Source organism: Lactuca saligna, chromosome 4 (genome assembly GCF_052625555.1).
Source record: "Lactuca saligna cultivar CGN05327 chromosome 4, ASM5262555v1, whole genome shotgun sequence".
Classification (NCBI taxonomy): domain Eukaryota; kingdom Viridiplantae; phylum Streptophyta; class Magnoliopsida; order Asterales; family Asteraceae; genus Lactuca; species Lactuca saligna.
The window spans coordinates 113,491,383-113,514,027 of NC_136420.1; the positions used below are offsets into that span (position 1 = coordinate 113,491,383).

A 22,645-nucleotide genomic window follows, 5' to 3' on the forward strand; every position below is an offset into this window, starting at 1 on the left:
AAACATTTTTTATTTTATTTTAAAGGTAACAATATAATCATTTATATAGAGTTATTTTTAACTATTATTATTGTAAGTTATTTTGAACTATTTATTTGAAATTTTTTAATGATTATAAAAATATCTTTACGAAATATTTTAGTTAAATTAATATTACAATTTAGTTTTTGCATTTAGCATTACGATGTATCACTTTTAATTATTTACGAAATATTCTTTGGTTTTTAAGTGGAACTGAAAATTATTTTTCAGTTGATATTGTAATGTTATATTTAAATTAATAATTTAAGTATTTTATCGAAACTGTTTAAAAGTTGTAGCTTCTAACTGATATGATTTACATAAAACAACATTTTAAATATAATAAATTAAGTATAATATATTAAAATTTAATGACATAACTTTATAAGTAGAAGTAAATATATTATTTTAAAATAAAAATTTGGTTTATTTAAGATTACACTTTAGATTTGATATTTATTTAACTTTATTAACCAACTTATAATCATTATTAGAAAGACACTGCAATTTATCACTTTTAACTATTTACAAAATATTTTTTGGGTTGTTTAAGTTAAACTAAAATGTATATTTAAGTTGACCTTGTAATGTTATATTTAAAATAATAACTTAAGTATTTTATACAAATTGTTCCAAAATTATATCAATGATAATGGTTTACATCTAGTACTATATTAAAACTAATAAATTAAGTATAACATGTTAAAAAAAAAAAAAAAAACTTTATAAGTAGAAGTAAATATATTATTTTAATATTGAAATTTAGTTTATATATGATTACACTTTAGGTTTTATATTTATTGAACATTATGAACCAACTTATAATTATTATTAGAAAAAATTGAAAAGTAACGAGAGTTTCAAATGAATGTGATGAAAGGAAAAATACATGAGAGTTTCAAATGAATGTAGTGAATAGAAATTTGTTTCCTTTATAATATAGTATGACAAGAAGAATGCCCGCGCGTTGCGCGGAATACACCAATATATCTGAAATCTTTACAAATATATGTTTTCAATATATATCAATAACATTGCTGTTAGTTCATATATAATAAATCTTATAATAAGTTGTTATACATGTTTTAAAATTTTATAATCTTAATTGTCTTGATGACTTCTATCTACGTGTTACTCATGAATAAAATTAAATATAAGATATGGTTTAATGATATTTATACTTTTTGTTATGATTAATAAATTTTAAAAGGTTTATTTGCTTAAGATATTAATTTCTATCATTTTTATTATTTAAAACATCAAACATTGTTTTTGTTTTTAAAGGTAACATTATAATTTTTATATATAATGTTTACATTTAACTATTGTTGTTATAAGTTATTTAAAATAAAGTATTTGGAAACTCTTAATTATTTTAATTTGATTTCAAAATTTTAACTTTTTTGAAATTTATTTGATGACTATTGTTAGTTTTTTTTTATTGTAACTATTTAAAACAACAAACATTTCTTTTGTTTTTAAAGATAACACTATATTCTTTTATATAATATTACTTGTGGATTTTCTTATTGTAAGTTATTTATTTGAAAATTCTTAATGAATATAAACATAGTTTCATGGTTTTTTTTTTGTTAATTTCGGATTGCAATTTATGTTTAATACTATGATTTATAACTTTCAACTATTTATAAAATAGTCTCTCGGTTTTTTCAAGTTAAACTGAAATTATGATTTAAGTTAACCGTTTAACATTATATTGAAATTAATAACCTAACTATTTTGCATAAAATCATAAATTATACAAAAAATACAACTTTAAAATGACAAGTGCTCACATACGACAACATATCTAAACTAATAAGTTAACTATACTATGTTAAAAAGTTAAAATCATAATTATATAAATAGAAGTAAAATATGATATTTTAAAATTGTAGTTTAGTTAATTTATGATTAGAATTTAGTTTTTGTATTAATTTAATATTATTAACACTTTTTAATACATATTCGAAGGAAATTGAAAAGTCATGAAGGTTTCAAATGCATGTGGTGTAAGAAAAAAAAATGTCTCATTTATAAGTATAATAGGCGAATTCGCACTCGTTATGCAGAAACACCTATATAGTTTAAGTCTTTATAAATATATGTTTTTTAAAATATAAAAATAATATTGTTATTAAATTTGATATAATAATTCGTATACTAAATTGATATAATATATTGATTTTTTTGAATTCTATTATAATATATACATTTATTATTACTACATAATCTCAATTGTTTGAATGACTTCTAACCACGAGTTACACATGAATAAAACTAAATATAATATATGGTTTAATGTTATTTATAGTTGTTATTGCTAATTATTATATTTTTTTTAAATTTATCTGCTTAATGTTTTAATTTATATCATTATAATTATTTAAAACATCAGATATTGTTTTTTGATTTTAAAAGTAACAATATAATCATTTATATAGAGTTATTTTTAACTATTGTTATTGTAAATTATTTTAAGCTACTTATTTGAAAACTTTTAATAATTATTAATAATTATAAAAATATATTTAGAAAATAGTTTAGTTAAATTGAGATTAAATTTAGTTTTTACATTTATCACTATAATTAATCACTTTTAACTATTTACAAAATATTCTTTGATTTTTTAAGTGAAACTGAAATTTATATTTATGTTGACACTGTAATGTTATATTTAAATTAATAATTTAAATGTTTTTTCCAAATTGTTCAAAAGTTGTAGCTTTAAACTGATAATGATTTACATTTAACAACATTTTAGATCTAATAAATTACGTATAATATGTTAAAAGTTAAAGACATAACTTTATAAGTAGAATTAAAGATATTATTCTAAATTGAAATTTAGTTTATTTATAATTTGTAACATCCCAAAATTCGAGACCAAAAATTTTGTTTTGATTAATTAAAAACCGCTTAATACTTTTTGCTCTATCATTTACTGACATTCTTAATATAACAATTATCAGAGTTTGAAATCCCAAAGATCATCTAGTGTGAAAAACATGGTGTAATGTGTTGTGATCGCCCCGAGCTCCTTCCTTGGAAAAACATTAGTACCTGAAACAAATAGCTGAAACCATAAGCACAAAGCTTAGTGAGTTCCCTAGATACCACATGCCATACGTATCAACCGATCCATACATGCCATACGTAACCATGAGCCATACATAACAAACATATCCATAATAAAGTAAGATGCTATGTGCAAAACATAGTTTTGCTGTTATGCGAGGGGCCGCACGTGGTCTTCCTTGCCAAGCCTGGGGATACTCATTGGGTCTTAAAGACAAGTGCCAAGGGCCACCCACTGGCTTCTTGAACTATCAATACCCAAAACAACATTTAGACCATAACAATCCAAAATTCAACCCTGGTCAAACTTAGTCAAAGTCAACATCCAGTTGACCTGACACGCCGAGTTGATCTACCAACTCATCGAATCTATACTCCTCCAACCCCATACAATCCCGAATCCACTTGTTGACTCAAGCAATAACTCGACAGGTTCTCCTTCAACCACTCAATCGGGACCAACTTCATCCGACTCGCTGAATTCATCCTTGAAATCGTCGAGTTCATCGTCCACATATGAATGTGTCTAGCCTGTGACTCGTCGAGTTGTATGAACAACTCGTCGAGTCCATCTTAATAACCAAGGATATTGCCTTAGACTCGCTGAGTTCATCCTTGAACTCATTGAGTACGATGAACTTCATGACCATTATGGACTCGGGCCAACTGAGTCCATTTACAAGCTCACTCATACCCTTAAGAGAAGGGTTGTGGGGCAAGAACTGGCCTGACTCGCCGAGTCTCTCTATGTCCAACACTATTCAGACGATTTCCAACTAGCTTAAGGCATCCAATACCCAGATCTGGCCTCCTAGGGTAATGATATCACACAAAGCCACTACCTTTGCACCTCATGCATGTCCCTTTTTGCTCAAATGGCCAAAACAACTCCTTAAACTTTGCATGGAGAGGTTTAATGGCATAAATCTTCCACATTATGCCTCTACTACATTGAACACCTCTAAATCTGGAAGGATCTAGCTTGGGGACGTCCAAATCCCACAAGACATCCTTCTTGGACCATAAACTCCATAAAAAAGGACATAAAGAGATCTATTAAACTAGAAGTCAAGGTGAGAACTTGATTACCAAAAAATGAAGATGATGAAGCACACTTCCTGGATCTACAACCTTTTCCTTGGACCTTCAACCTCTTTTTTCTTCTTCTAGACTTCAAGAACACTCTAAATCCTTCAATAAGGCTCACACTCAATGAGAACACTAGGGTTTCGTGGGACATGATCTGGATAATGGAGGCTACAAATCAGGCTGATAGAATGAGAATAAGATGCTTAAATAGGGCACCAACTCATGATTTAGGGTTTTCCCAAAACCTAGCCAACTAGCTGAGCCATTCCTCTGACTCATCGAGTAGGTCACTTAACCCGTGACCAAAATCGCAGTCCTACTCGTCTAGTCACCCATCTACTCGATGAGTCACTCTCTTATCTTGGGGTTTTCTTTCCTTTCTAGGTCTTCTGAATTCAGGGTTTTACAACTCTCCCCCACTTAAACTAGACTTCGTCCTCAAAGTCCGCCTCGGTCAACTACCTTCGAGTACAACACTTTTACCCAACCGGTAACCTTACCGATACTCCTATTACACTTACCCTTTTTACACAAAGGGTTTACCCTTTTACCATCCACTATCACTGGCCTTTCCAAGGTACTTTCCACAAGCAACAAACCTTCCCAATCTCCTTCGAGGACCAATCCTCTGCTGAAACCACAAACCCGATCACTCCCAGTGTCGGCCATCATACCAATACTCACGGAATAAACCCACATACAATGTTCCAATACTGAAAACTCCACCCAACGTGAGAATTCAGACAATCCTTTGAGCAACATATCCCTCTCTGCTACGTTTAAGGCTCAGGCGAGGACAGCATCACCGAGCCAAATTATTTACTCTGAGATCATTTAATTTTGCGGTGAGCAACTCAGCACCACCCGATCATCTCACAGCTTCTTACACCAAATTCCTTACCATCGTTCCTGCCTGAAGTCCTGCTGACTCCCATCCGCCTACTGGATGAATCAAGACCGCCCTGCTCCCAACTGATCTACCATTACCCAAAATACCGGTCCCCCACCGGTTACCGAACGCAAGAACATTCCCCAGTCACTCTCAGTGACTTAAGAAGATACAGCGACTACCTGAATTTCTCTACCAGCCCAACCACTCTGGCTCTAGAAGATCTAGGATCCCTGATCCCCTACCTTACCCTAAGGTGTCTACCAGGTCTCACTCGTTGCCAAAAGAACACGGGCCTCGCCCACGAGTCTCACCCATCTATACTTCGGTGCGGCCTCTCCCATAGGTCTCACCTATTCAGTGCAATTCAGACCCACTCCTCCTCTAATATCAACTAACTAAACTTTCCTGATTCTTATCATGCTAACTCGGAGATATGGGCCTACTACCCACATTCTGCGAACTAGGAGACACGGGCCCCCGCCCACACTCCGTGAACTAAGCTACTAATGAATGCTACGGCTTACCCGTAGTCTTACATCACTCCTGGTCTCCAATGACCTACCTCCTTCTGAATCCAATCATATTGTGGCCCACTCACATCCGGGCAGCTGCCCCGCCCTATCTTAAACTATCTGAAAAACCCTGCCAGCGAATCACGCATCTGATACATGCATACTGTCGTATAGGGACCGACGAATGCTACGGGCTACCCCATAGTCTTACTATACTCGTACTGCCAACTAATGAATGCCACGGGCCACCCCCATAGTCTTACAACACTTCTGCGTTACCAGCCAACTAACATTACGGGCCATCCCGCAGTCTCACCACACTTCTACGCTATTTGTCGACTAATGCTACGGGCCACGTTGCAGTCTTACTATACTAATGATACGTGCCATACCGCAATCTAACTATACTCATATACGATTGCTACGGGCCACACCGCAGTCTTACAACTCCCTTACTTTACCTGCTAACTAGCGAATGCTACGGGCCACCCCATGGTCTTACAACACTCCTACACTATCTGCTAACCGTTGCTATGGACCGCCCCGCAATCTTACCACGCTCCTCTTACTATATGACCACTGGTGAATGCTACGACTATCCGGTAGTCTGACAACACCTTCCACACCGACTGGCTACTAGTGGATGCTACTGCTAACCCATAGTCAAGCATACAAGCACAATCTAGTACCCCCAAGTTGTACTCACATCCTAATTGAAACTCCCAACTGATTCTTCTGCAACCTTCTATTAGACATCCCAAGAATGCGATCTCACAATTGGCAAGTTTTCCGAACTTCCAATTCACATTATCCTCAATTCATATAGCCGCATGGGTCGTCTTTCTTCCTAACAGGAGAGCAGAATGTATCCCAGTTTCAAAACCGCTTATGCTCCCATAAAAGGATTGTTTATCCCCCACTTAGCTTCGACTAAGTCTCTACGGAACGCAAAAATCTAAGGATTTCCATTCCTTCCTCCCTTACCCAAAAAGGCATGATAACTACCATTGCCTTAATACTGCTAGCGATCCACCACTAGCTTAATCCAAATATCGTACGATTACCAAATATTGGATGAACACTTCATGAATCCCCGATACTGATAATCCCCTGAGATCAAACTGACGTTCTTCAAATCCGAATAGCTAATGATCAGAGCAACCTCTTCGGTGATAGACCACTTCCCTTGATGCTTCCAAAACCTATCCCAAACACCAAGACTAGAACCACCAAACCCTGATGATGGTAGATGACTACTCCGTGGACCCTACCCACAGACCTCCACGTAACGCTCCTGGACCGTTTTCGGTCGCAACCAAGATAATATTTGACACTTCGAACCAGAAGTGAGAGATGAGCTTACACTAGCTACTAATAGTCCCTAGTATGCAATTGGCATATGAAAATTTTGAAAATACAATCCGAATACAAGCAAAGAGACAACTCATACATACTATCACCCTAGACCAAGGTAAGAACAATCCTAATACATATAGAATCGAAAATAGCCATTGATAGATACCTGTAACATTCCATGCTGTAATCCAGATCTCCCTCATCTGTCACTGCAAGGCCCTACCCTATCACCCATTCGTAATCCTCAAAGTTGTCGGGGCAAATGCACTCCCTGCCCCCCCCCCCCCCCCCTCAATGTCAGGCAGTCGGACTTTTTGTGGCCCACCTAATTGCAGTGAAAACATAACGGGCTTGCCCCTGTAGGCAGTCCTACTGACGTGACCATCACTGACACACTTGTAGCAGTCTGAACCCCTGGAAAGACAAACTCCCTCGTGCAGTTTCCCGCACGTGTGGCACTGAATTTGGCCCTACAGAACTACTAATTGTTGATCTGAAGTCTTGGGTGTCTTCCTAGGACCGTCTAAAGTATACATCTGATCCAACCTCCTCTTCGCAATGTGCTCCAAATCAATCTCCCTTTCCCGCACCCTGGCAATCATAGAGTCCAGGCTCGGGCATGGAGAGAAGCTGACATGCTCCCGAATATCAGCTCTCAACATGTCATGATAGCGGGTCCTCTACATCTCGTCATCCCCTACATACCGAGGCACCAATAAGGCCTTCTCTCGAAACTTGGCAGTAATCTCCGCCACCGACTCCATTGTCTGTTTCATGTCTAGGAACTCCCTGGCCAGCTGCTGAAACTCCACAGCCAGTGCAAAATCCATCCTAAACCTGGTCACAAAGTTGGACCAATTCATTGCCTCAATGGCTGAGGCTCCCAAGGAATCACCAACTGACTCCCACCAATCTCTAGCTCTGTCCCTCAAGCATCCTGCATCAAATCGAACTTTCGATCCCTTAGGATAGAAGCTCGTCAACTGTGTAGACTCAATGTTTGCAATCCATCTCCTAGCAACAATGGGATCCGTCAACCCATGGAAGTCTGGCGTGCCACTCTCCCTGAAGTCCTTAAAGGACAATGTGCGCGATTCTGACTGGCTAGATGCCATATCACTTCGGAACGCTCTGAGGCGATCCTCCATCAGCTCAATAATCCCTTCCTTGATCGACCCGAAAATCACAGGGGTCGACTCAAGGATACCTCTCATGATCTCAAACGCAATGAACTCTCGTAGTCCCTCATCCACTGGCTCGGAACCTGCACCTGAACTCGATCCTAAACCAGATCCTGATCCTGCTACTCCGTGTCACTTAATCATTACCATTCTGAAACGAAACACATAATTGTCAGGGTCGTATGCAACCTCAGAAGGTCTCACACACTACAAGTTTCCTGGCTCTATCTTGGCCTCCTTGACTCGAGTACGGATCCTCTGTGTTCAGCAATACAGGGCCATACTACCTTCCATATCTATCAGTGCTTTCCTCAAGGATTGCTTCGACTTTAGTAAGTCCCCTCTACTACTGCTGCTTTCTGCTACCCTCTCTTAGGCTTACCCTAGGGAAATCTCCAATCCCAAACCCATTCCTCAGCTACTGAAAGACTCTTCATAATACCAATTAACCACTACATGAAAACTATCGCATGTGATGAGGCTCGGATAATCATTCAAGTAAAAAGACTCATCCGTACAACGGTTAGACTCAGAAAAGCGTTGCACAATAGGGTTAAGTCCAACACTCTGAGATTGTTCAACCCTGATCACATGTGACTTAACGCATTCATTTGGTAGCTAAATCCTATTACTTAAAGTCCCACAAAGCACAAAGCAAGCAGCATCCAAACAAGCGGAAAATCTAACCAAACAAACCGTTCTATCGTCTTATTAGGAATCTACACTAGCATACAATTCTAGGGCTCATATAATCAGGCATAACCTATATAGGCCATCCTACTACTGATTGATCATTTCTAGCATTCAATTCTACAATTTCACATAAGCATTCCAGGCATGTCTCTTAGATCCTTAGCTAAAATCTAGCATGCAATTCATATATTCATATCATGTCACATATCAAACATGTATTGGTATTTTGGGAACCACTTACTTGACCTCGATCGAATGCACGCATCACACACCTCGTTCTTTTCAAATTTCTTTTCTCTTTTCAAAAACTTTTAAAGTTTGTTTTGAAAATTTTCATATTAAGCCCTCAGTTTCAGTCCAGACACACCCGTAAGTGTGCCCGAATCCCTCAAACCATGGCTCTGATACCAACTTCTAACATCCCAAAATTCGAGACCAAAAAAATCGTTTTGATTAATTAAAAACTGCTTAATAAATTTTGATCTATCATTTACTAACATTCTTAATATAACAATTATCAGAGTTTTAAATCCTAAAATCATCTGGTGCTGAAAACATGGTGTGATGCGCTGCGATCGCCCCAAGCTCCTTCCTTGGAAAAACATTAGTACCTGAAACAAATAGCTGAAAACCGTAAGCACGAAGCTTAGTATGTTCCCCATATACCACATATCATACATATCAACCGATCTATACATGCCATACATAACCATGAGCTATACATAACAAAAATATCCATAATCATGTATGGTGATATGTGCCAAGCATAGTCTTGCTGTTATGCCATGGGCCACACATGGTCTTCCTTGCCAGGCCTGGGCTACTCCTTGGGTCTTACAGACAAGTGCCAAGGGCCACCCCCTAGTCTTTCATGCAAGGATCACAATGAAAACTATACATACTACTCTACTAGGCTACTCAACATATAGCGTTCCAGGAGCCACCTCTTGGTCTTTCATACATAATAGCGTATAGTGCACCATAAGCCTCCTCCTTGTCTTTGATACATATTGCCTAGGGTTAAACACCAGGTCTTCCTACGATAAATAATAACATATTGCATGCCAGGAGCCGTCTCCTGGTCTTTCATGCATAATGCCTAGGGCTAATCCCTAGGTCTTCCTATCATACATAAACAAAATGGGTCGGCATTGTGGCCATAGACCCATATAAACAGTGAGGAGACTCACCTCACACTGCCGAAGACTCACAGAACACTTCTGAACTGTTGACCCTTCAGCTTCCTGAACTATTAATACCCAAAACAAAATTTAGACCATAATAATCCAAAAGTCAACCCTGGTCAAACTTAGTCAAAGTCAATGGTCAAAGTCAACATCCAGTTGACCTGACTCACCAAGTTGGTCTACCAACTCATCGATTCGATACTCCTCCAACCCCATACAACCAGGAATTCACTTGTCGAGTCTAGCAATAACTCGACGGGTTCTCCATTAACTACACAGTCGGGACCAACTTCATCCGACTCGCCGAGTTCATCGTTGAACTCGTCGAGTTCATCATCCACATATGAATGTATCTAGTCTCTGACTTGCCGAGTTGTATGAACAACTCGTCGAGTCCATCTTCATAACTAAGGAGATTTCCATAGACTCATCGAGTTCTTCCTTGAACTCGTCGAGTACGATGAACTTCATGACCATTATGGACTCGGGTCGACTGAGTCCTTTTCAAAGCTCACTCATACCCTTAACAGAAGGGTTTTGGGCCAAGAACTGGCCTGACTTGCCGAGTCCCACAACTGAGTCGCCGAGTCTCTCTATGTCCAACACTATTCAAACGATTTCCAACTAGCTTAAGGCATCCAAGACCCAAATCTAGCCTCCTAGGGTCGTGATATCACACAAAGCCACTACCTTTGCACCCATCACTACTAGAAAAAAGTCCTTTTATGACGCTCATTGCGCGTCGTAAAACGCTCAGACGATGCACAAATGCGTGTCAAGGAAGGCCCTGTCATAAAGAGAGACGACGCGCTTTTATGACGAGCATTTACGACGTGCGGTTATGACACGCAATGCGTATCAAGGAAGGCCCTGTCATAAAGGAAGACGACACGCATTTGCGTGTCGTAACCTTATGGCGTGCGTGTTTATGACACGCAATGCGTATCAAGGAAGCCCCTGTCAAGAAAGGCCATGTCATAAATGAAGATGACACACATTTTTGCGTATCATAATTTTAAATGTTTAAAAAAATATTATTTATAGATTTGCTTATTTTCAAATTAAATTTGTATTTAATGTTTAATAATAGATAATAAAATATTATATACAAAAATAGAATCCATTGCATAAATTTAATGTCATACAAATAATCGTTCCATATGTAAACAAATATATACCAAAAACATCATGTCAAAAAATTGTAATACATTTATATTAAGGGGATCTAATTGTACATTGTTATTAAGAGGTTTTCCCTAAATATATAACATAATACTAAATTGCTATTAAGGGACACCTTATGCAATGTAATGTTATACAAACTAAAAAGATATACACAAAGATGATAAACATCAAATTCCAACTAAGTAGAGTTGAATCTTGCCTTTCATACTTCTTTAAGACTAATATTGAACCCCTGCTCTGATAATTCTTGTGACCTGATCAAATAAAAGTCAAAAAATTAATATGTTAATACAATTATTAGAAGAATCAAACTTGGAATGTTAGTTGTAAAACACGAAATTACCCTTTTCTCCATCCAAAGAATTTGGGATTTGGAATAAATACACTACAATATGAATTACCCAATATCAACAATGATAAACACAATGACAAGAATACCCGCATACAAATGGTAAATATTATCTGTAAAGCTATCAACAATGATATTCACAATGACAATCTTTGATCATATAAACTAGAGAGTATATCATCACAATTCCATCTAACACCACCCATTAGAACACGTAAAGCTACTCAACCAACATATCATGTCATGTAATGTATTTTTTGTCAATATATCTTCACATAGAAAACAAAAGTGAAATAAATAAAAATAACAACCTTCTCATTTACTGAAAATGGATATTGTTCACATATATGGGAGCCATTTTCAGAATTACCATCCCCATTTACCTGAAATCATTCATGCCATTTTAACTCAAATAATTTATTTATAGTAAAAAAATAAATATTTTATAATTACATTGTTTTGATTATATAATATATACCCATCTGTCACTAACTCCTCATTCGTCATAAGAATGAACAAATATTTTAATTAATTACCTTGAAATGATAATAATATAAATACTATAACACCATGGCATGGTATATTTGAATAATACCTAGTGTAGCATCCAAGATAAGACGTTGACTTGTTGCTTGAGCAGATTTTGTAGTGTAAGCTTTAAGGGCATCATCCCACCGTTGCAGCTTTTCATACCTTGTATTTGGAAGCAACATAAACAATTAATATTTTGAGAAAATAAGACAATGTAAATGATTTCAGGGTCCTGGAAATATACCATGATTCCTTCAATTGTAAATCCAAACAACATCCCATATATAGTTATATACTTAAGAGAGTGAAAAAAGGAAAGTGAGCTAGTTTCTATATATGCTTACCCTCCAAAAAGATAGAAGTGAATGTATCCAAAAGAAAGCACTTATCCACCTTGATTCCTTATATGCAATCCACACCTGATCAAAAGAAGCAATCAAACATTATTGTTATAACAAAAGTCGAAAAATCTCCTTTTCACTATAGTTGGAAAGTATATAATAAACAAAGACTTACTGCTACAATGACAATACAAAAATAGAAATCGGTTGTTGTTGCTATCATGCACCTGTGAGCATTTACAACTATGTATGAGCATTTACTATTACACTTTTTTACATAAATTAAATAAAAGGGAAATTTTAAATGGTACCTTGATAATACATTGGCATTGAATGTAGATCCATCAACGATAAGCACATAAATAAAAGTTCCCAGCATCAAGTAGCCTAGTGCAGAAATGATTATTTTTGCAATTAAAACAAAATGTCCCCTTTTGTATCCCATGGCATCCCTATATAAGCCAAATATATAATAAAATTACAAGCATTTTAGCAAACATTTTTACTTGATTTTAGTTTTTGTTATCGTTATTGGACATGTCCCTCAAAAGATATAATGGATCCTTTGATGATTCTTCTGGTGACAACTTAAAGAACTGCAAAGCCACGTATCATTTGTAATAAGGCTGTAGAAGGAATGAAAATTTACTTAAAACATGTTACACTTGTAATTAATAGTAATAATAATAATAATAAAGTTTAATTACCTTCCTGCAAAAAGTACAACAGGTATCAATACAGCTGCCTTGATCCAACATGATTCCTTGTAGACTATCCAAGCCTAAGATTGCAAGTATATACACAACCACATATAAATCCATTTGATTCAACAAGCTTGTAACACCATGGTCAAGATCAGTTCCAAAATCCCCAGTAAACACGCCACCTGAATAGAACTGGAAACCCATGCCACTGGCATCAATGGCAACTGATACGGGTTGATTAGCGACTGCCTGTAACAATGCGGATTCACTGTTGGCTGGCACGTTTTCATACCCAGTAATGGTGGCAGCATGGACAGCTTCTTCCTTGGTGTTGCAGGTTCCATCTGTTGCCTGATATGGGTAAGCCACCTCAGTGTTGATGCCTTTGTTTTTAACGATAAAGTCAAAGCCATCTTCCATCTTACTGTTACCGTTTTCCGTAGAGCGACCATTTAAAGGAGGGGAAGAAGCAAACCCAGTGTAATCACCTGAATTCAAATAATAAAAAAATGAGATAAAAAATGATTATTTTTATTTTTAAGGTAGCAGCAGAAAATAAATTTACCGTTTGTTTGTGCTGGAGAAGATGCGTTTTTTAATTTTTCAGCAGATGATTTGCCAGGCCATTGTTTAAGAGGGCAAATAACCAGAGCTCTTGGATTCTCCCTTGGAATAAAAAGAGCATTTGCTTTTGGTGTGCTGGTAGTCTCTTCATCATCACTAAAAAACGAAACCTGTAATTGTAAAAAAAATAAATCAGATCCATAAAAAACAATAAGGGCAAAATAGTCAATATAACAACAGATATTACCTTTGGCCCATCGTTTTTCGGGTGATACTTTCTAGCACCCCACGAATTTTTTACCAACCAGTACTTCATGCCAAAGCTGTGTATATGATGTATTCACCATCACCACAGACAACAACATACCTCCTATTTGGGTTGTGCTTCAAGCTCTATGGAGAAATAGAAAAGTCAAAGTCCATATGGTTGACTATTTTAAGTTTAAAGGAAGGTAGGAACAAGCATAACTCACTTGTGGATAAAGATTACATGTTCCCAGTTCTTTAACTGCTAAAGGCAGCCTCTCTCCATCAGAAACCTGAATAAAAAATAGATTTTTTTCCCATTTCATTGTTAACATAACATAACATGTATATGGGCTTTAAAGTCCAAACCTCATGATCAGCTCCCACACTCTTGATGTTAATAGTTTGAATTTCATTATGTTTAGCCCATATAATTTTTCCACTATTGTCCATGCTAGCTACAGGCTCTTCACGTCCAATTTTCACCATTATGGTTCCTTCATCATAGCCAATAACAATCCTGTAAAAATAGTAATTAAAATAAATCCAGATGAATGAAGAAGCATCAAGATTCAAGACCCACAAAACAAAAAACAAAAAGTGCTATACAAACTTACCGACGTGAACCTTTCATGTATCCAACAGCCCAAACCCTTTCAAGTCCACAGTTCAAGGTGTTCTCAAGTCTGAATAAAAAAAAGAGTGGCATAAAGTCAAAAAGTTTACATTTTTAACATATGTATAACGAGGGTATTTTGGTCTTTTGATAGGAAATGAAGAAAGAAATTGAATTCCTTCCATCCATCAAACATGGAATTTGAAGGAATCCAACAAAAATTGAATTCCATCCATTTGGAAACCAAACACACCATGGAATGGAATCTAGCATTCCGATTCTTTTAGAATCTACAAAACAAACACACCCTTAAAGGTAAAAAAACAAGAGCTCACATGTAAGTGGTTGAATGCCATATACGGACAGTACCATCTTCTGAACCTGTCATTATTATTGGAAGCTCGGGATGGAAACATACAGCATAAACATTATGTGTGTGACCTTCTAGAGTTTGGACACAGGTTTTAGTTAGCAACTCTACAGTAACAGATCACAGTTGTGACCGTATTACTGGATTCTCATATTGAGATAGTAAAGGGAATCAAATCAGTTTAGAAATTGTCAGTAAATGAGATTCAATTCCTATTACATAAATTAAATTCCAACTCCTAAACACTAAATTGATTTTTTTATCATTATCAAAACACAATTGGCTGATTACTACTCATGTGTATGTATAATAATAGTAAATTGAGTCTAATAGGAATACATAAAATTTTATTTACCTGTGAGGTTGTCACAGTGGCAGGTTGCTTTGAACCTTGTTCATTAACCTTTGGATAATCCCCTTTTGGTTCAAACATTTAGTCAAACACCTAGTGTGCATAAAAAAATCAGGTACTTATATCATAAAATATTAACAGTTCCATGAAAATATATGAGAGAGGGTAAAAAGGCACGAAAAATCGTCCAAAAAGAAGGACCAGTAGGACATGAAACAGGTAACTATGGTTGAAAAAGGAAGAATTACCTTTGAAATAGGCCTACTACGCAGATGAAATAGGCAACAGTGGTGGTATAGTGGTGGTTCTGGGCTGTTGCAAAGGCAGTGTGGTGGTGGCTCAGGGCTGGTGTTGTGGTGCGATGTTGTAACGGTGGAGTCTGAAAGCAAACACAAATTGTGATGGAAGCTATTGTTGTTGGTGATGTCCGATTCATCAAAAGAAAATCATTCTTCGATCAATCTTCTATTTTGTGAAAGAAGATATTACTATTTCAAATGTGTTATGTTTGATTAGGGTTTGAACATAGAAGGAAGTGAAAGTCGATCGGAGAGGAAGGGGTTTGCAGAGAGAAAGAAGGGAGACAATGAAGTCGATTTTGGCGGGTGTAGAGAGTAGAGAGGAAGAGGAAGCGGGTGTTCAAAATTTTGGGGGATTTAGTTTCCCCCCTTACCTATCAAGGAGTCCCAGAAACGCGCGTTTATTAAAATTATAAAGCGACATTTATAGAGGACGCCCGTTTTATTATAGGTGCCCTCCGTGTTTTTAATATTTTTACATGAGACACTAATTTAAGGGCACTCAGTAATGCGCGACCTAAATCCTTAAAATTTTTGAAGAGATGGCACTTTTTTAATGTCGCTCTCTAATGCGTAACATAAATCAAAGAGCGTCGTGTTTTGCGCGTCGTAAAAGGCCTTTTTTCTAGTAGTGCATGCATGTCCCTTTTTGTTCAAAAGTCCAAAACAATTCCTTAAACTTTGCATGGAGAGGTATAATGGTATAAAGCTTCCACCTTTATGTTTCTACTTGTTGGGTCAAAAATATGGTTTATACTTTGCTTTTCTAGGAATATATATTTTCTATAATATAATATGTAATTTTTGTGGCTGTGTACGGCTGCACATGTGTGTGCGGACGCACACTCTGTGTACGGTCGCACATGTGTGTGTTTCTGTACACTCGTGTGCTACTGGTGGCCCATGTCTCATATATATAGGGTGAGGAGTGTAAGGCTAGAAAAGAGAGAAAAGAGAGGAGCATGTTCTAGAGAGAAGAATAGTGTGTCTGAGAGAATTTATGTATATGGAGCATCACTCAATTTATTGAATACATCAATAGATTCATCTTAGTTCTTCTTATTCTTCTCTTCTATTTGATTTGACTTTATCCAATTGATTGGGATTCCGCACCATCATTTGGATCTGATTGATACACAAGCAGATTTGGGGACTTACAATTGGTATCAGAGCAAGGTTGTATCAATCATTTTTGTCAAATCTGGAGCTTATTTGAACTTATTTTGAAAATATTTTTGCGTTTTTGGATAGATCAGGGCAAAATAAGGGGGGGGGGGGGTTTCTTCTTTGCATTTTTCATAAAAACGAGTTTTGATCGAGTTTTGGAGCAAAAAAGGGTGAAAAACATCGTTTTTTCGCGAAACTGTTGAAGGTGTGCGGCTCGGAGTTTGCGGCTGGCTAAGGTGTGCGGTTCCGGTGTGCGGCTCAGAGTGTGCGGCCGACTAGGGTGTGCGTCTCGGAGTGTGCGGCCAGGGTGTGCGCACATAGGTGTGCGGTCCTCGCTGTGCGGCTCATCTTCATTCAGCAACATTATTCGTTCAACATTCAGCGTTCATTTAAAAAAAATAGGAAGAGAATCTGCGCCTGGCTGGATTCGAACCTAGGTCACTTAGTCAACAACACAAGCATCTTACCACTTCAACTAGCAAGGAATACGTTTATCATATTCTTTTATTAGATTATATTGTCTTCGAAAAGCAACAGCAAATAATAAAAGGGGGTTTTGGAGCTGTAAGTATTCTAACTCGGCTCTCTTCCCTATTCAACCAACGCGCTTTCCAGTTGATCTAGATTAACACACATTACTAAACTTTGTGATTTAACTCAAATATCATATCTTTGATCTTATTTTCGCATTTTTGACACTTTAAACCCAAAAATCAATTTCCTTTATTTTTAAATTACATTTTCAACCAAAAATTTTAGATTTTAATTTTTGAGTTTTGACCTTAAATTTTGACTTTGACCTTCAAGTTTGACCTTTGACTTTAAACTTTGACTTTTTCGTTTACCTTTTAAAATTTCAAATTTAGCCTTTCGGTTTGACTTTTAAGTTTGACTTTTTAAGTTTGAATTTGAAGATTGACTTTCTCGATTTTAAGTCAAAGGGCTATTAAAAAAAGGAATTATTATTTAAAAAAATGATGAGTTCTGGATCAAATCCAGTAAATGAAGTTTCATGTACTCCATCTTGTGAAACTACTATTAAATTTCTCTGAGATCAAATTGATTTATTAAAAAGAGAAAATGAGGACCTCAAATACAAAGGCTATACTCTTAGGAAAGGTCAGAAACCTCTAAAAGCTCAATTAGAGGCCAAGACTAAGGACTTTAGGAAATTACAAGAAGATTATAGCAACAAGTGTGAAAATTACGATCACATTAAGAAAAAAAAACTTGTTGCTGTAACTAAAGAAATTGATGCTTTGAACGTAAAGTGTGGAAAAACAGATGTTAGTTTCAAAAATTACACTGCGTCAAGTAAGACAGTCGAGTCCTTAGTAGAAAGACAATTGAGTGTTAAAGATAATCAAACCAAGGGTTTATGGTATCACAGTGTGCCACCTCCTTTTAATCACAACTATAACCCACCCCTTGAGACCAATGAGGAAGAAATGCCTGCTCAGTATGGCCAAACCCCTACTCCAGCTTCAGTTAAGACTGAACAATCAGGGCCAACTGAAAGACCCCAACTTTCGTATTTTTGAAAGATCCAAACTTTCATACTTCACAATATTATTACTCCAAAACATGCTACTTTCATATTCATAAAAGCAATATTTTACATTGATAAAGGGATTACAAACTACTGGATACAAACCGACTATTACAAAGTGTTATATATTACATAACTACCCAGGATATTGTAATTTATACAAACATAAACTGAATTACAAAAGTACTATTACAAACTATTCTAAATCTTTCAATAGTATGTGAACATACTAGTTACTTATCACTAGCAATTGTTAAACATTGATAGGGTAAGCGGTGACGCTTAGTGAGTTCAATAATAGATACAATATAACGTTATGCCATATATATATACTTCAATATGGTAAAAGCAAAGAAGAACAACAATACATATGTGAAATCATGTGACAAGCGTTCATATTAATCAAAGACTTTATTCAAAGATATACTATTCAATGCTTGATATACATTAATAAAACTTTGGCCCAAATGGCATAGAAGACATGTAATTTCTGATTAAAATCTTGTTAGATTTCAGGCTTATAGTCCTGTCTAACCATTTGCCAATGCCATAGAATAGAAGTCATTCCCTTACGGAGACATGCTCTACATGGCCAGAGGCTACGTACTAGTACCAATGTGAATCTAAGTCCTTTCACTGATCACATGGTCAAAGGTATTACATTTGCTATAAACATAGCGAATGAAATAATACGGGAAAATAACTCAGAATAATAACACTGAAAAGCACATAGCACATATAACACATAACATACAATTGTTGCTATATATTGAACTCAGCTTAAATTAAATGGGGGTTAAAATAGTAATTTGGACAGGACTTCGGCTTTAAATATGACTTTCTATGTTGAAAACCGGGAGCTTAATTGAAAATCGGGCTCTGCGAAGGTAGGGCTTCAAAACCGGAAAGATAAAATTTTCGGGTTTCTCAGGAGTTTCGGGTGCTAAAATTGATATCGGGGCTTCGGGGAAAGTCAAAATAGTGAATATATGGAATTAGGGTGAAAAAGTGTCAAAATTTCAAAGTTACCCAGGAAGGCTTGCAGCCTCCCTTTATATAAGGTTGAGGGTTCGGTCCTTGTGGCTGAGAAGAGTCCACGTCGCAGCTGCAAGGTTCGGTCAGGAGGGGTGATGAGGCAAGCTTGAAGGCTCGGACGCGAGGAGGCGTGGAGGAGCGAGGTTCAGACACCATGGCGAGGCGCGTCGGACTTTCGTTGGACAGCACTTTGGTCGTATCAGTATGCGACACGCGTTGGCTTTGGATTGGGCCACGTATCGGATACACTGCTGCTTCGTGCGAGGTGATGTGGCCTGGCAGTATTCATGCGAGATTTCTCGGAATTTGAGCCCGAAACTTCTAAAATCCATAACTTTCGCATACGAGCTCCGTTTTTGACGTTCTTTATACGCACGCGTAGCTAAAATTACGCTCTATAACTTTCATTTAGACTTTGTTGGCTAATTTTTAATTTATTTTTAATATTATTATTTTTAACAGATCGGGATAGGAAAATCCGTTAAAAATTCATAACTTCCTCATCCGACATCCGTTTTCGTCGGACTTTTTACCATTGTACTACAAATGACGAGACCTTCGATTCTCGTTTAGTATGTATCGGTCAAATATCGCTCGATCTAAAATTTGAGTTTTTAGCTGTGTACTGCTAAGTTCAAACTTCAAAAAATCATAACTTCCTCATACGAAGTCAGATTTTGGCGTGCTTTTTATCGAATTTCTTGGTTTAACGAATACTACGACTTTCATTTAGATCACTAAGGATAAAAAGTAGTTTATTAAAAACTCACTTTTTACGTCATTCGGCGTCGTGTCGGTTTTATTGCGGATCTTCGATTGGTCATAACTTCTTCGTTATAACTCGGATTTCGACGAGGTTTTCGCCTACGAGTTTCTAACGATATGATTTACAACTTTCAATAATAAAATTTTACTTATTTAAAATTTTATATTTTCGCTAAATTTCACTATTTGACTTTTAATTGGAATCTCATAATAGACTTCCAATATTTTCTGAGTCTTTCTAAATATAGTTTTACTCATTTCTAGTAAAAACCATCTGTTAGAACTCAACACTCAATTTCACAATTTTATTCATTACAAAACACGATTTCAAAGCGTGTATGTTACAAATACCTCCTCCTTTTGAGGATTTCATCCTCGAAATTACATCGATTAAAATAAATGGGGTTATTTTGCTTTTATCTCATTCTTGTTCTCCCAAGTATATTTTAGGCCTTGATGGTGTTTCCACTTGACAAACATCAATTCTACTTCTTTATTGCATAGCTTAGTTGTGTTGGATTAATGTCTAAGTGCATAACTATAATTGGTAAGACTTGACCCGACCTGGTATGGTCCATTTGGGTTGCATGGCATCATGCATTTGGATAGACTTAAATGAGAGAAATAACACTTAACGTTAGTTAATATATTATAAGTTCTAATATATTAATAAGGTTATTTAATTAGTATTGATCAAGAATTAATTTGGAATTAATTAAGTGATCAACAGAAGACTAATTAAATATATGGGTTGATTGTGTAAATCATCCATACTTGTATAGTGGGCTAATGCTCCATGGAATATCAAGTTGGGTTAAAACCCATAGGATGCTCCATGGTGTATTTGAACCCATGGATCCAAGGAAATGGAAAGCCATGACAATTAAGGGTTTACCCTAATTGTAACACTATATAAAGATCATATTCTTGGGAAAATCGGCCACTATGAGTGAGTAATAGGACTAGCCGATTTTCATGAAGTGTAGAATTCTCTCAAGTTATTCCAAGTGTATTTGGTGTTGTGTGAACCATTTGAGGTGTCACACTTGAGGCACTAGGCACTCAAGCTTCATGAAGACATTCTACATCAAAGAGGTATGTATTCTATCTTGCTATAGTTATTGTTTTGTATGCTAGATTAGGATAATACCTTGGATGTTCATATTTGCATGTATAATAGAGAAAACATAGATCCAAGATATTTAGGGTTGCATATACACTTAGGAGTGTTAGAATGCTCAAAACCCAACAGTGGTATCAGAGCCTAGGCTTGTTTTCTTGTTATAGTTGCAAAACTGCTTAAAAAATCGAAGTTGTTGCTGTCTGATCATCAGAATCGGCGAGTCCATCAGGAGACTCGGCGAGTCCATGCCTAAAAAGTGATCAAATCGATCCAACTTGCCGAGTTGGTTCATGCACTCGACGAGTTGGACCCCCAAACAACATAAATTCGACTTTTTTGGCTGGAATTGGACTAGGAACATTACCCTAAGATGTTTTTGGACTTATAAACTTGATTTTGATGTAGTAATGTTCATGATAATCTAATTTCAAAGATAATTGTCAATAGATTCATGTTTTGTATTAGTTTAAAGTTTAGACTAATTACATGAAAAAGTTTGATTTGAATTATCTTTTTCTTATGAGTTGCTTAGATTAATAGAAAAGTTAATTGAAATAGTTGTTTTCAATCAATTTTAATCTAAGAGTTGAGTATAAAATGTGTTTGTGTAACTTGTCCTCAAGTTACATGAAGAGTCACATTAAAGTCTCTTAAAACTCATAAATATTGGCAAAGGTTACAAAATGAAGAGTCTTGTTTTCATTGAATGCATTTATGACTCCATAACTTGTCCTCAAGTTATGGAGGTTCAAGAGTCACTTCATTAAATAATAAAGTGTGTAACATTAATAATTCCATAAGTTATAAAATAAAGAAAAGTTACATTCTTTTATTAAGTTTAAAGTCTTTCATAACTTGTCTTCAAGTTATGAATTTGAAGAGTTTTTAATTCAAACTACTTTAAACACATAAGTTATGGAATTAATTAGTTTTGAATATTTTCAAACCTTGCCCTCAAGTTTTGGAATTTGAAAAGTTTTCTCTTATGAATACTTTAATTCCAAGTTAAGCCCTTAGAATTTTAAAAGTTAAAATTCAACCCTTATACTATTATAATATTATAAGTTAATAATAATATATATGTATAAGAGCAAGTCAGTCTTACCGTTAGTAGCCCTCATTCACGAAGCCAGTCTATAAGGGGGTTATAAGGTTGTTTCCTATAAAATGGCAACTTAATGCGTGTCCACTCTCACCCACCGCTTCCTTGACCGGTGGAGGGTCGTTAGCCGAACGGGTTTGACAAGACTAGAATTCTCCCTTCATTAAAAGTATTAATGATAAATACTAAGTAACTAAACTCTTAATAAATACCTAATCTTAGTTATTTAGGAAAATGTGAATAAGGTGTCAATCCATGAAATTACACTTTGCACTTTGTTTAAGTCGGTTAGTGGAGCGTGTGTGGTTAACCGGCACACTAACTCGTATTTAAAAAGG

General features: G+C 35.9%; 1 protein-coding gene across 1 annotated transcript; it reads right to left on the reverse strand.

The window, feature by feature from the left end:
• Positions 1-7,628: 7,628 nt before the first annotated feature.
• LOC145040049 (uncharacterized) lies at positions 7,629-8,096 on the reverse strand. The gene has a single exon (XM_078988042.1). The coding sequence runs from the start codon at positions 8,094-8,096 to the stop codon at positions 7,629-7,631; it is 468 nt and encodes a 155-aa protein (XP_078844168.1).
• Positions 8,097-22,645: the final 14,549 nt, after the last annotated feature.